The 13,664-nt window shown below is 38.2% G+C and overlaps 2 protein-coding genes across 18 annotated transcripts in view; one reads left to right on the top strand and one right to left on the bottom strand.

The window, feature by feature from the left end:
• The window catches only part of dock7 (dedicator of cytokinesis 7), a 46,424-nt gene extending 44,194 nt beyond the window's left edge, over positions 1-2,230 (top strand). For all 16 annotated transcript variants that reach the window (XM_023394568.2, XM_023394567.2, XM_087170481.1 and 13 more), the window contains 2 exons: positions 497-664; positions 1,383-2,230. In XM_023394568.2, coding sequence (XP_023250336.1) covers positions 497-664; positions 1,383-1,425 — 211 coding nt within the window. In that variant the 3' untranslated portion in view covers positions 1,426-2,230. The remainder of the gene's footprint in view (positions 1-496; positions 665-1,382) is intronic.
• Positions 2,231-2,389: 159 nt separating this feature from the next.
• usp1 (ubiquitin specific peptidase 1) lies at positions 2,390-11,971 on the bottom strand. 2 transcript variants are annotated; one of them, XM_023394572.2, is made up of 9 exons: positions 11,820-11,971; positions 11,079-11,307; positions 10,069-10,213; positions 8,934-9,035; positions 8,505-8,671; positions 7,358-8,091; positions 6,626-6,784; positions 6,127-6,328; positions 2,390-5,416 (listed from the first exon to the last, which is right to left on the bottom strand). In XM_023394572.2, exons 2-9 carry the CDS (start codon positions 11,246-11,248, stop codon positions 4,633-4,635), a joined length of 2,463 nt encoding a protein of 820 aa, XP_023250340.1. In that variant the 5' UTR covers positions 11,249-11,307; positions 11,820-11,971; the 3' UTR covers positions 2,390-4,632. The 2 variants fall into 2 exon arrangements, with proteins under 2 accessions (XP_023250340.1, XP_023250341.1); XM_023394573.2 differs by having other exon boundaries at positions 10,069-10,210.
• Positions 11,972-13,664: the final 1,693 nt, after the last annotated feature.

The following is a 13,664-nucleotide window of genomic DNA, read 5'->3' as shown; positions in this document are numbered from 1 at the left end:
ATGTTTTTATTTTTATGTGACCTGAAGGCAACCCGGGGTTCTCCTACATGCTTGGGAGGGGAGGGGAGGGGGGAATTCAGTTGGTTGCAATGTGCAACCTCACCACTAGATGCCACTAAAATTAACACACTGCTCCTTTAATCTTAAAGACAAGTTTTAAGAGAAAACTAAACTATCTCACAATGATTTGATCTGAATCTTGATATTATGAGGAAAATGACCTTGTGATTAATAGAAAAGGATATTTAGACTATCACTGTTATGTTAAGTCAAAAAGCTGCTGCCGATGTTAGGACGTTCCATGGGTTTATGTTGACTTTTGTGTGCAAAAGAGAGCACTTGCTTATTCTAATTGTGATTCAACAGCTGTAAAAATGGAAAGCAAAGATTCTCCATCTAGCGAGTCTTTTTGGCACCTAAATGTTGCCACTATCAAAACAGACAAAGTGTTGTACAGAATCTGCATGGCAGTATTTAATGGATTTCTCTGTCAAAGGTGTGAAGACGCCCTGCGTAAGAACAAGAGCCTGATTGGTCCAGACCAGAAAGAGTACCAGAGAGAGCTGGAGAGGAATTACCACCGGCTGAAGGAGGCGCTGCAGCCCCTCATCAACAGAAAGATCCCCCAGCTTTACAAACCGGTACTGCAGGTCAACTCACACAGGTAGGACTAAACAGGGACACTATCGCTGTGTGTGAGAGAGAATGAGCGAGTGTGGATGTATATGCTTATACAACATGTTTTGCATGTTACATTAAATTGGTCTTTGTTTTTGCTTCTGAAAAATCATGCAGCAAACGGACAGCTTGACAAGGTAGTTTGGGTCTTTGAGATTACATGTTTCCAGTCTGTTTTGTGTTGTGTGTTTGTTTCATTTGCACAGTTTCCACATTTCATTGAATTTCTAGAATAGCAGGGCTGTTAGAGCTGTGTTCCAGAAAATAAAAATGAATCAGGGGACGTTTGTATCATTACAGTCCATTTAATCAGGTAATAACTTCAAGCCACACAGTAGAAGAGACGAAGCCACGTACCCTAACAAATCAAGAAATAATAACAGTGTACAGCTTAATTATGGAAAGTTATGTAAAAACTTTGTGGGAACTATGCATTTATAAATCATATAAATGTTATTACATATAAGAATAATACAGATGCTAACTTTTTAACCTTTGGATAAAACCACTACTGAATTTCCTGCTGATGTTCAAAGCATCAAAACCTTATCGTCCTCCCAAGTTAGATTTTGTTGAAGTGGCAGTGGCAAAAATTATAAAGCCGCAAATCCAGTTAATGATCCAGATTACTCAAAGAGTTGAAAATCGGATGTTTTTGACAGTGTAAATAAAATTCCTGTTATGTCTTATTTTTCTATCTCCAGAGATTCCTTCAGCAGAATGAGTCTTCGCAAGCTTGACATTTGAAGATGAAGAGAATACACACACACACACACACACACACACACACACCAGAAATTGCAATATTAATTTATTCTCAAGTGTAAATAGGAGTGTCTCTTGAAAGTTGGTCAGTGTTTCTAAGACGGAGCTAAAAGAAAGGCTAAAAGTGTTGCAGCTTGGTACGTCATTCCAGTGTCTTAATTTGTTTACAGACAAACTGTTACACAATCAGAGAGACGAACAAGTGGATCTTAAAGATTAAAGGGATACCTTGGCATTTAGAATTTTCTCTGCTGGCCATTTGTTATAGTAGGGAACAAGTGTTTACATTTGTCCCTATGCTACCTTAAAAAAAGATAATAATGTGAGCCTTCACTCTTAAAACAAAGACTGCTGGCTGAAAGCTAACAAACCACAGAATATGAAGAACGCTCTGAGATCCCTTTATTGGTAAATAAGTGCCAAAAACCCTTTTTTCCGCCAAATGTTGACAAGTGACTGCAGAAAAGGTACGATTTAAAAGTCAAGGTGTCTTTTTAATTATGTACGATGTGTCAAAAAATCTGTATTCAATTTCATGTGTGCACTTTTTTATTACGGTGTAGCAATGCATTTTACAACTTGAAAGTTTATGTAATTCAAAACGAGAGGGAGGGAAAAAAATGAAAACATGCAAAAAATTGTACCATTATTTATCATGATGCTTTATCATTTTTAGTTGAAGCGACAATGTTTTAAAGTTAGGTACTTTAAACATCCTTGTATAATTTTATGTAGTTTTGTTTTGTTTATTTTAAATATTTTACTAAATAAATATTTTAATGTTCAATTTGTGTATACTGATCATTTTCTTTATCCTTTTATTGTGTTATTTTTGTTTATGTAGGATTAAAGTTATGTTGGGAGCAAATCAGGACAACAAAAAAGTAGACCGTGAATAAGAGAAAGTAGTGGTTGGCAGCAATGAAAAGGATCGCCAGAGAGGACGTGAAGGTAAAAACTTTATTGCTTACAGTACCAACCTGCCAACGTTAATATAATTACAGCTGGAATGAGGTACAGTTTAAAGGACACACTTATCAGGGCTGGTTTCATGTTTTATTAAACCAAGTCTGCAAGAATTTTGTTAAATACCAAAACTTGCCTCGGAAACCTTTCCCCACTTATAAAGGATTTAATACCGAAATAACTGAATATGGCTTACACTCATGAAAAATGAGAACTGAGTCAATCCCTGAATCTATGACTGGAGCTCTAGACACTTTGCTGAGCCTAAAGTGAACAATGTCACCTTTACTGAATATTTCAAACTATATAGATGTGATACCTTAAGACCATATTTTTTCAAAAGAAAAGCAACGGAATATTCTTAGCGACAAACCATTAGTTAACACAAAACAAATTCAACTTTAACATTATGATCCACTTTAATGTCATCTGAGCACTCACAGGGACAGATTCTGAAGCACACATCAAGCTGTGTGAGCAAAAATATGGATTTTGTGTGAATTTCATTTTCAAATCTTTCATAATTTTCTCTAGCTTGTTTTAGTAGATTCTAAACTGTGAGAAGATCCTCATCTTTTTGGCTGTTCTGTCTCAAAAAGACAGAAAAAGACACATTTTTTTGACCACACCTGGAACGTGTGAAATTTAGTAGAAGTCAAAGCAAATTAGTTTGCGATGCTCTCAGCTATAGCTCACGTGGCCAATACAAACTGCTAATACTGCACATATCCAGCTATGCAGATTGCAAGCAAAATAATTTATACTGATCAGATGTGTCTTGCAAAGATTGTGATTTGTTTGCTTTCAAACTTTATAGAACTTAGAAATCTGCCCGTGTGCACCTGTTTGATTACTGTTTAATTGTTTTGTCTTAAACTTGCACTGTATGTAAAACTAGAGCTGCAACGCTTAGTTGATCAACAGAAAATTAATTATTTTGAGTAATTTTGAAGAGAAACCATTCCAAACTTCTCTGGTTTCTTTAGTCGTCTATGATAGCAGTAAAGGAGATTTTTCACCATTTCATAAATTAATAACGACTAGATTTCTTAAGAAACCCTCCTCACAGCATAAAACTAAAGTACAGCTCAAGTAATAGACTGAATTTAAATAACATCCAGATTTGCATGATCAAAATGTGAATTGTTAGTTACACAATAAATTAGATATGAAAGAGGAATGAGTCTTTCATAACCCTGTTAAAATGGATCTTATAGAAACCTGATAGCTTACTGAAGAAATAGCAATTTCTAAGTTTTATTCAAACTGAACTGGCACCTTGAAAAAGCTTAGTGAGAAACTCCACCCTGCACAATATTAATATTGAATATTAGCAGTACCAATAAAATATGTAAAAGCTTTGTGTATACTGTGTATTTAACATTCTAGTGTGTTCTATGTAAATATCTGCTGTTATTGTAACTTGTAAAGTCAAACGCTGTTGGCTTCACCAGCATAGATCCAAAAATGTGTTCGTAATAAAGAACACGATATCAGTGCAGAGAAATAACTTTCAAAGTTGGTATAAGAAGTCGGTAAAGGCTTTTCTTAGAAACTAGAGAAAATATTGTAAGGAAAAATTCTGCAGCACTTTCTGCATTACCTCAGTGTGTGAAGTGAGAGGATTTGTGTGTTTTTATTTGGCTTTTATGGTTGAGTAATTAGTCCAAATACACAGCACTGACACGGTCTCCTATAAATCCAATTGAATATAACATAGAAAAAACTTTAAGCTAGAAAAAGACATTTTCCAGCATTTTATATTTGGAAATGTTTGTTTAAAAGTGCTTTTCCATTTTTTTAAAAAGAAACCATACAAACTCAGTGACTGAGAAAACAAAAAAAGGAGGACAAGGTACAGACAATGACAGTATCAAAGCCAGTGTCAAGAAAATCATAGTACAGACAGCAAAACGACCCTGTACGAAATAAAAAGTCTCAAAAAAGTTTAGTCATCTCTGGCACGTAGAAAATTATATCTCCTTTTGTCTAGGTGTTTTTAAATTATGACTTTAAACTCAAACTGGAGTCCATAAGAAGGAGTAAACAGTCTCTGCCCCAGGCTGGGCTGAAAAGTAACTTCAGTTCAGGTTCTAAATATGGCAGCCACAGTATTTCTGGCACTGTTTGTAGTATTGCAAAATACAACTCTTTTTTCTGAGCGCTCACCTGCCAAAAAGCCTGACTGGCACAACCCCCTGAGTCAACTGCAGTGTGTTCATGTTAGCATCCAGGTTCGGGCATCCTTCTGTAGAACAGCAGGTAAGGTGTCGATGAGGAGCACGTCTCAGGAGAGCAGGCTCGCAGGAATTCCTCCTCCTCAAACAAACGCACCTCGGAGTCATCAAACAGCAGCCATTTGCCTTCATATTCTTGGAGGTTGTTCAAAGCCTGCTGCTCTGTGGCCCCTACCCCACCACAGGAAGTCACTGATGCCTCCTCTCCTGCCTCAGGCTCCTTTTTAAGTCCAGCTTCAGGATTTTGGCTCAGGCTGTTGACAGTTTTTCTCCGTTTAGATCCCTCTGTTGCTCCTTTATCCGTGTGTTTGCTGCTGCTGTTCCCCAGCTCATAACTCGACAAACTCCTCTGGCCCCCCAAGAGTCCAACCCCACCCTCAGACAGCTTTTTGCCTCCCGTTTTGCTGCTAGCCAAACTTGCAGCTCTCTGTCCTCTTGCATTCAGGCTGAAAGACACTTCTCCATCATCATAGTCCAGCACTTCATCTTTCACCTGTGCTGCCTCTTTGCTTTCCTTCTCCTCTTCCTCCTCTTTTTCTGTGTCTTTTCTGTCCTGCAGCCAGAGCTTCACATCTTTCAGGTCAGACATGTGGACGTAGGCGGTGTAGTGGCCGCTGCTGATGGTGATGCCACTGTGCATGACCACAGCAAACAGCTGATAGTGTTGGCCTTTAGCGGACGAGGGACGGGTGCACCACTCCTCCAAAGACAAGGTCAAAGGAGTCTGCAAAGGAGTGTTCACTTTAGAGAGGCCTGCATAGGGGTCCAGTCTAGGAGGAAAAGAAACAGGGAGATTAGTTAATGGCATTATAAATACGATAGGGATGAATACCACAACTGAGCAGTTATGTTCTATGAATGTGTAATAGAAAACTTTAAGTTAACGGTACAAGAAAATGATTTATGCAGTGCTTCAGTGATGCATGTTTGATTACAATTTTGTTAACAATGTGAGCAAACAAACCCATCAATCTGTGGTTACTTGTGTACACAAATAATGTAACTAGTCTGATAGCCAGAGGCACAGACTTAATATCTGTGTGGAAACAAAATAGAATTCCTTTTTTATTAAAGCAAGCATCTGTATATTTATCTGAAAATATTTCTTAATAATGATAAGACTTTTGTATTCTCCAAAGAAATGGGGGTACTGGTAGTAGGTAATCAGCTACTTAACTGTGAAGTTAGGGAATTAAGATGGGTCTATACTCAGTCATCGCCAGGAATCAACTGATGGACAGAACTGAAGCTACAGTTTGACAAAAAAATATAAAAAAAAAAACCCCTTAGCACAAGGTCCACTTACTGTATGTTAGACCTGGAGGGAGGAAAACATTTCGTCATCATCTTTTCTTTTTTTTTTTTTTTTTTTTTTTTTTTTAAAACTTTCAACCTCTGTCGTTGCAGGATTTTGGAAGAAAAAAAAAAACACCTGACTGAAATGAATTAAGGTACATGTGTTGGCAGTTAATCAACTCACTCTAAACTGTTGGCGGAGAAGCGCTTCAGATGAATGGTGATCACTTCAGGAGTTTTGTCAAACAGCAGACTTCTCTCAGCCTCTGTATAGTGATGACAGGTCTCACAGAAGTACTTGTCCTCTCCAACAATGCGCTCCACTGAAGCAAACTGGCCAATAGCCCATTTCAGAGTCTTCAGCTCTGGTTTTGGGTCTGGTGAGACTGGAGAGAGAGTAAATCAGTAATCAAGATGAAGGGTTTACGCATTCATGATGTGACATTTTTCTATCAAGGCAAGGTTTTTTTTCCTGGATATTCAAGACAAGATTGCCTCCAAATTTTATTTTGCCGAGGGTGATCGTATAAATAAAAACTTGAAAAAAATAAAGTAAGCTGGATTTGTATGTTTGGACTGTCAGTTTTTTAATGATTACCTACACAACCCAAAACATTGGCTACAATGCATGCTTAAAGGTTTTCAATGCATCATGGCATCTAAGTTGTTGTAGAAATCCTCACCCTCTGAGAGATCATCTGGGCTGCTGGGTTGGTCATCGAGCACTGGGACACTGATGTCCTGGAAGTCCTCTCTCCTCTCTGTGAAGCTCTCGCATTCCAGACAACGAGTCCTCAGAACCAGCCGACCCTGGAACAAGTGCTCCATCAGGTCCAGGCCATCTGAATGCAACAGAAACACAAAGACGTGGCTTAGTGATGCGTCATATTTCATGGCTGTAGTCACAAGGTGATACTGTGTGATTGACCAGGGTAGAGGTTAAACTCAGCATCTTTCCTGTCTTCTTTCCCTACTATTCTCTTCCATTTCAGTGACTTGAAAGTAATTTTTTTTAAGTTGAATAACCCAGTAAGAAAGACTCACACCAAAATAATTTAAAAGACCATTTTACAACGTAACAGATAACAACACAGAACAGCTTTAGTTTGCTAATCACTTTTCCACACCTTGTTCTTAAGGGTTTCATTTACAGACTATGAAAACTAATTTATTCATGACTGGAAATGAAATGGCAAAGCTCTAAAATGATAGTAAAGTACAACCTCTTAATACCTAATTTTTTAATCAATTATTAACCTGTCACTTTATGATCCAGAGTTTTATCAGTTTAACTATCGAGTCCTCAATTTCCTCCAGCTGAAAAAATAGACCATTTGTATTCATTTATATTAAAGGAAGCAATTTCTTTCTCTTCTAAAAGAACTGTCCCTGTAATAACAGTAATCATCTCATACCTAGGTGTTTCATTGCCTTCTTGTCTTCAGCTGTGTTCTGTGGTGATTTCTCATCGCTGCTCTTCTCATTCGGACTTTGTTCATCACTCTGTCCATTCTCCTTCTCTGGCTTGTTTTGGTTCTTCACAGTCGTGGAGCTGATCTTCCCCACGCTGCGGAACTTGGAGAAAATACTCGGCTGTTTCCCAGAAGGCCTCAACCAGCCCAGCTTGGCTCTTTTCTTCCTTTTCCCATCTGTCTCTTTAGATGTCTTCTCACCTTTCTCCTCACTGTCGCTCCCTCCTTCCTCCTTCCCATTTAGCTTCTTAATCCCCTCTTCCCGTGCCTTATCTTCTCCATCTTTATCCTGGGTGCTGTCCATTGTGATGTCACTGGAATACTTCCTTTTGGAGCGAGTGAAGGGTTTATTTCTGCCAATGTTGTCCTCCTCCACAACAGATTTCTTCGACTTGACAGATTTTGGCTTCTTCTTGGCGTTTCCCACCTCAGTGTCACTCTTTCTCTTGCCGCTGACTTGGCTTTCTTCTTCTGTGGGACTTTTGGATTCTGTTACAGAGTTGCAGGAACCCAAATGGACACCATTCTCTATTTTGACCTCTGTCACATCATCCTCCCTCTCCGGCTCCTGCTCCTTCCTGATGGTGTCACAGGCCTCCTGGATATATCCCAGGATGCACTGCAGCACCTCCTGGGCATCATGCTGAAGATAGCCTTCATACATGGGGTTCAGTTGCCTGCAACACACGAGAGATAACACAATTAGTTGATTGATTAAAAAAAATTACTAGCCTCTTTGACAGATGACCACAGATTTAATTTAGAATTTACAATAAATACACTTACTAATTTATAAAAACAATGGCTTAATACTCTTAATTATGAAACTTAAACACACATCTGGGTGCTCCTTCTGAAGTTGTTACTGGTAATAAACATTTGTACATATAATGTGATAAAGTTAAGGTTTCTATTTTAAATAATAATTAAAAAAAACATCTAACTTGAATTTGAATTTTCTTTTTTTTTTATTACTGAAAGTTTATTCCCAAATCACAACTGATCAACGTAGGCAGAAATAAACTACCATGATGATGATTGGAACTCTCATTTCTGTACAGTTCCTTATACAAAACAAGCATATCGATACCTGAGTGTGTGTAGTATTTTACGAGGCGGTGTGGCGAGCTCTCCTTCGCTGAAGCTGTCGGGGTTGAGTAGGAAGCTGGACTGCAGCTGCTCCACTGATGTTATCAGACTGTTGAAGCTTCCAAGGAGCTCGATGTGAGCGGGCACAGACTCAGCTACAGCCCCTGACTGCCGAGAGTGTGGTTGCACAATGTGGTTGCACAATTAAACAAAATGGCTTCTTATCTGTTACATTACAATCAGCTTAGAGGGTCTGCACATGGTAACAGGAAAACTTGCACATGATTACACTACATTGTATAGTAGCCCTAAAATTACATATGCAAAGCTTATTTTTAATTGGTGAAGTTTGTGGTCCTTCCTGAGGCCAGTCTTTGCCAATGTAATTTAAAAAAAATAAAAATAAAAATGTAATTCGAAGTGCACCAACCTCGTCGCTTTTATCAGTTTCTTCCTTTGGTTTGTCTTTTCTTTTAGACAGGTTGTACAGTTTCTTGATGCCTCCTCTGAGTCCTGGACAGTAGTACAGAACCTGCAGGAGCAACCAGGTATAAACAAGATTCGTCATGATATTTTCACCTTGACTTCTCTACAAGGATCCGTACAGATAACTCAAAAGGTGTCACTGCTTCTGTCATGGAAGATAAAAGTAACACAGTTTGGAACACTAGTACTGGGGATTTTCAAGCCTTTTTTTGTGGCTAAAATCACATTCAAAAACATGTTATAATAACATTACTGCCGACAACAGTTCAGTACTTGTTGCGTGATTCTACTGACAAACAAGCCCACCAACCAACAAACACACAGGTGAAAACATAACCTACTTGGCAAATCTCCTGCTTTTATACTGCATAAGGGATCTCCATATTGTCTAACCAGTGGCCTAAAGGAAGAGTTGTTCTTATGCATATTGTATGTTCCTTCCTCTACAAGGGAAACGTGTTTCTTGTTCCAAACAAAAGATGAAATATGACCCCACAGCTACAGAAACCCTATTTAAACAGGTGCTGCTGAGGAGATCATACAAGTTCTTGAATGTGTGATAAAAAACCTCCAGTGCCTGTCTTGTCTTCCTCTTTACATCCAATCACTGCCACAACAGATAAGCTACAATGAGACAATAAAATCTGAACACACAGTCACGAGCACACCGAATGCTGTGGAGCAGCCACTTATATCCAGGTTTTAGCTGTTCTTCATCAGCCAAAGACACTGATTTGTCCACTCTGCCAAACACTTCAGTGTTTCTGTCTGCAGTGCCAACTCTCAGTAATATTCTTAGTGACAAGGAGAGTCATTTTATCTCCTACACAAATTATTTGATTTATATCGTTTACACAAGATGAGGCCTGTGTGAAAAAACAAAGCTAAAGCCATGATGAAGGTCAGTGACAAGTGAATCACAACTGACTGATATACAAGTAACTTATAATATTCATGTTTTGATCCTGGTTGCTGTGAAAGCATCATCCTTCATACACACAAATGTAATCTACAATATGTAATATAAATGTATCTATACACGTGTACAGCTATGAAATATGTTTCTGGTAATGACCCACCTGTAAGATACTGTTCAAATAGCAGGTGTTGCCCAGGTTGTTGAGCCCCACAAATGGCACCAAGTTCTCTCTCCTCTCACATGGCAGGAGAAGACCAGGTGAGGCTGGACATGGAGAAGGACCAGGGACCACCTGATCGCAGCTGCTAAACAGTGAAGAAGAAAACACAGTCATCATTAGCTACTGGTTACTTGTTTTTTATTCTTGTCATTTCATTAGGGGCTAAGGAATATGGTTGCAATCACTATTCACTGTTTATTACATGTAACCAATGTCTTTACGAGGGAGTTTGAGGGGGTTTCAGACATTCCTTGCATATAAGGATTAATCTAGGCTTCTCAACCATGTCTGACTTATGACCCCATTTTTACTTCCCCAGTAAACAGAGTTGTCAACTTTTCATATAAATGAGAAGGACATGCTTTCACAGACATTTTGTTTTCAAGAGCATGGAGACAGTGATTCAAGTGAAATAAGGATGAATTTCAGGGGTGCAACTAACAACTGTTAGATCTGGTAGTTATTCAATATATCAATTAGTTGTTTAAGCTGTTAAGTATTAGAAAATGGTGAAAATTTTACACAATGATTCCCCAGAGCCCAAGGTGATTTCTTCAAATTGATTTTTGTATATGTCAAATAGTCTAAAACACAAAGATAATCATCATTGCAAAATAAAAACTGGAAAAAGTGTCAAATCCTCAGACTGAAGTTGAAAGCACAAAATGTTTTGTATTTTAATTTCAAATCAGACACAATCGATTAATTATTCTTAAAATAGTTGCTGGTATTTTTCTTCCAACCGACCAATAATTTCAGCTCCAATACATTACAAAGCAAATATCAAAATAAAAGGTATCCCTGTCTACATATCTACTGTGCACTCACAAAAGCTGTGAAGTTAGCACAATAGTACCACTCAACTATAACTATATATATATACATAATAAAGCAGTGTTGTGAACTTTGTATATCCCCAAATGCATCACACATTGACAGTACTGGCCCACCTTGCCTCAGGCTCCACTGGTTCCGCTGTTTTAGCTTCATCTGCCTGGGGTTCAGAGAAATCCAGAGCCCGTTTGGTTTCTTTCTTCTGGAAGAACTTCAGAGACAGTTTACTCTTCTTGATGGGGCTCCCCAGCGCCGCCACAACATTTTCACCCTGCAGACCTGGCATCTTTATATACTGGTAGCTTGAGGGCGATTTTTTCTACTGAGATGCAACACCGCCCCTCACTGGCAAGAAAAGGAAACACAGACTTTAATTTCAGAGGGCGCCATCAGAGTTCACCGAGAACGAAAGTAACTACGCAGTTAAGTTAACGCTTCGCAGTAACGTTACTACAACCAAACAAACTACACTAAATTAATGTACACACTTCTGGTTGACAAAGTCCGACCCAGTTACCGACTGAACAACGCATTACATAACATGTTAGCTCAACCGGCTATCGCTAACTTATTAGTGCCTCTCTTGTTTTCATTGCCCCCTCAACACTTGAAACCAGAAGAGTTTATCATTGGCAACCGTTACAGTTTTAGCGTTAGGAAGCAGTTACGACTCAGCAAGTAGTGACCAATAAACCGGTGTTGTTGAGCGCTTTACACACAACACAGCGACAAAACTGGGTCAAAACGGTGCGGTGAGGGGAAAACAGGAACCACGCCGTTTCTAACAGTTCACTTTGAGAAGAAACATCTAATCTCAAACCCCCTACAGTGTCCAGATCTTTTTTTTTTAATCTTACCTGAATGAGTCATCCCAGATTGAAGTTTGATATATTTCACGGAGTATCCAGTTTTAGAACCACTTACTGACTATTTGACAATCAGGACGGTGCAGCAGAAGTTGGCGCTTTTTCCTGCTGGAATACCCACTGGCTGCTACACCGCCGGTGAAACACGGGCACGACATCAAAACATCCTGCCAAAACGTCCGATTAACGGTCACCCCCGACACGAAATGTATTTCAGACGTATAGGTAAAACTTATAAAGGTAAGTAGACCTCTGTAAAATTATAAAACCAGAGATACTTATATATCCTGATCTCAGGCTTATATTAAGACACCTATTTAATTTAGGCCCCTCTGTCCACTTTCAGAAGCCATTTTTGTAGTCCTTTGTCAAGTTAATTTAGATAGATAGATTAGAGTTCTTTCAAATTAAAAGTGAAGCTGTAGTTGGTTGAAAGCAATTCATACACAATATCTAATTAGGGTTAATGGAGAGTCAAATTGAGCTACAACCGGAAAAAGAAAAGTTCAAGTTAAGAGAAGAATAATTAGATACAGAGCTCAGATGACATCCACCGGATCGTATTGCTCAATTTATGAGGGTTCGTGATAATAAATATTTTATTTTCATTCATTTAAAAGATCATTACATTGTCATTTTGTTATTTTGCCAGTGTAAACACGTTTTAGCTTCTAACCAGTTCTAGCTTAAAACGGTTTAAGTTAGTTTTAAGATAGAACTGGTTCTACAGTTTAAAACGGTGATTACATTGGCAAAATAACAAAATAAAAATATAATGATCTTTTAAATGGATGAAAATAAAATATTTATTATATACTACTACAATTTTGAGGTAGTAAGCCTACTTTACTTAAGTATTTACATTTTCTCCCACTTCATAAGTCTACTCCACCAGGAGAAAAGTTGTACTTTCTAATCCACAACATTTCTTTTTTATCTTTTTTTTACTTTCCAGACTCCTATGAATAAATATAATCATATCAACAAATAAGGATGTATTATATGAGGCAAAAATTGTATTTATTCTAAGGGAAACATTCACTCATTCAACTATCCAGCTGTACAAAAGTAATTAAAATTTCTGCACATTTACCAGCTGTAGCATTTAAGTGATATACACACAATGCAACAACAATCATACTCCAATGATATTATAAACAGTATATCATTGGGCAATTAAGTATATTTTAATTCTAATACGTCTGTTCTTTTGCTCAAGAAAAGTTTTGAAATAAGACATAGTATATTTTTTATTCAACGGAAAGATCTGAATGTTTCTTCCACCACTGATCGCCTATAGCCCACTCTATTGTTCAGGGCTTTTATTCTTCCAAACGGAAGTATCGTGATATTTCGTCTGACTCAGTAATTCAACCTTTTAAAAAATAGATTTTAGGATATTTTTCATTAATGAGAAGCGTGTGGCGCCATCTACTCTTCAATATATTTTAGGAAGACATTTCCAATGCATAAATACTCGAAAACAAAACAGTTCGTCGTCGTAGGCTGTTGAAAACGGTTGTTACACGCAGTGTCCACGTTTAACCGACAGGGGGTGACATTGCCCATAGAAATGGAGGTTGAACTGTCCAGCAGTATCATTCCTACCTTCACTGGAGCATCTCTTCATCTGACAGTCAGCAGAGGCTTTCCTTCCAGGATTTTAACGGTAAGATACTATTTACTATTTTTCCAGGCTTCATACCTAAGTAGATGAACCCAGATCTGCTTGAATTGCTCGCAGTGACAGCAGCCTATTTAATCTGTTTTTTCGGCTTATGTGTATCAGTTGCACTGTGTTTGTTTTAATAAGGCTACAGAGTGTTGATGTTGGCG

This window comes from Seriola lalandi, unplaced genomic scaffold, assembly GCF_002814215.2.
Source record: "Seriola lalandi dorsalis isolate HSWRI2012SDOR001 ecotype SW California unplaced genomic scaffold, Sedor1 jcf7180002054949, whole genome shotgun sequence".
NCBI lineage: Eukaryota > Metazoa > Chordata > Actinopteri > Carangiformes > Carangidae > Seriola > Seriola lalandi.
The sequence above is the reverse complement of the archived record's forward strand: the minus strand, read 5'-3'. Positions and strand labels throughout refer to the sequence as shown.

What these genes read in the sequence shown, in the direction of transcription:
- usp1 (XM_023394572.2), bottom strand. Translation starts at nt 11,248, where the DNA reads ATGCCAGGTCTGCAGGGTGAAAATGTTGTGGCGGCGCTGGGGAGCCCC. An exon ending in ATTTGAACAGTATCTTACAG is followed by an intron (nt 9,036 to 10,068) that starts GTGGGTCATTAC and finishes TTGCTCCTGCAG; the next exon opens with GTTCTGTACTACTGTCCAGG. An exon ending in AAACTGATAAAAGCGACGAG is followed by an intron (nt 8,672 to 8,933) that starts GTTGGTGCACTT and finishes CACTCTCGGCAG; the next exon opens with TCAGGGGCTGTAGCTGAGTC.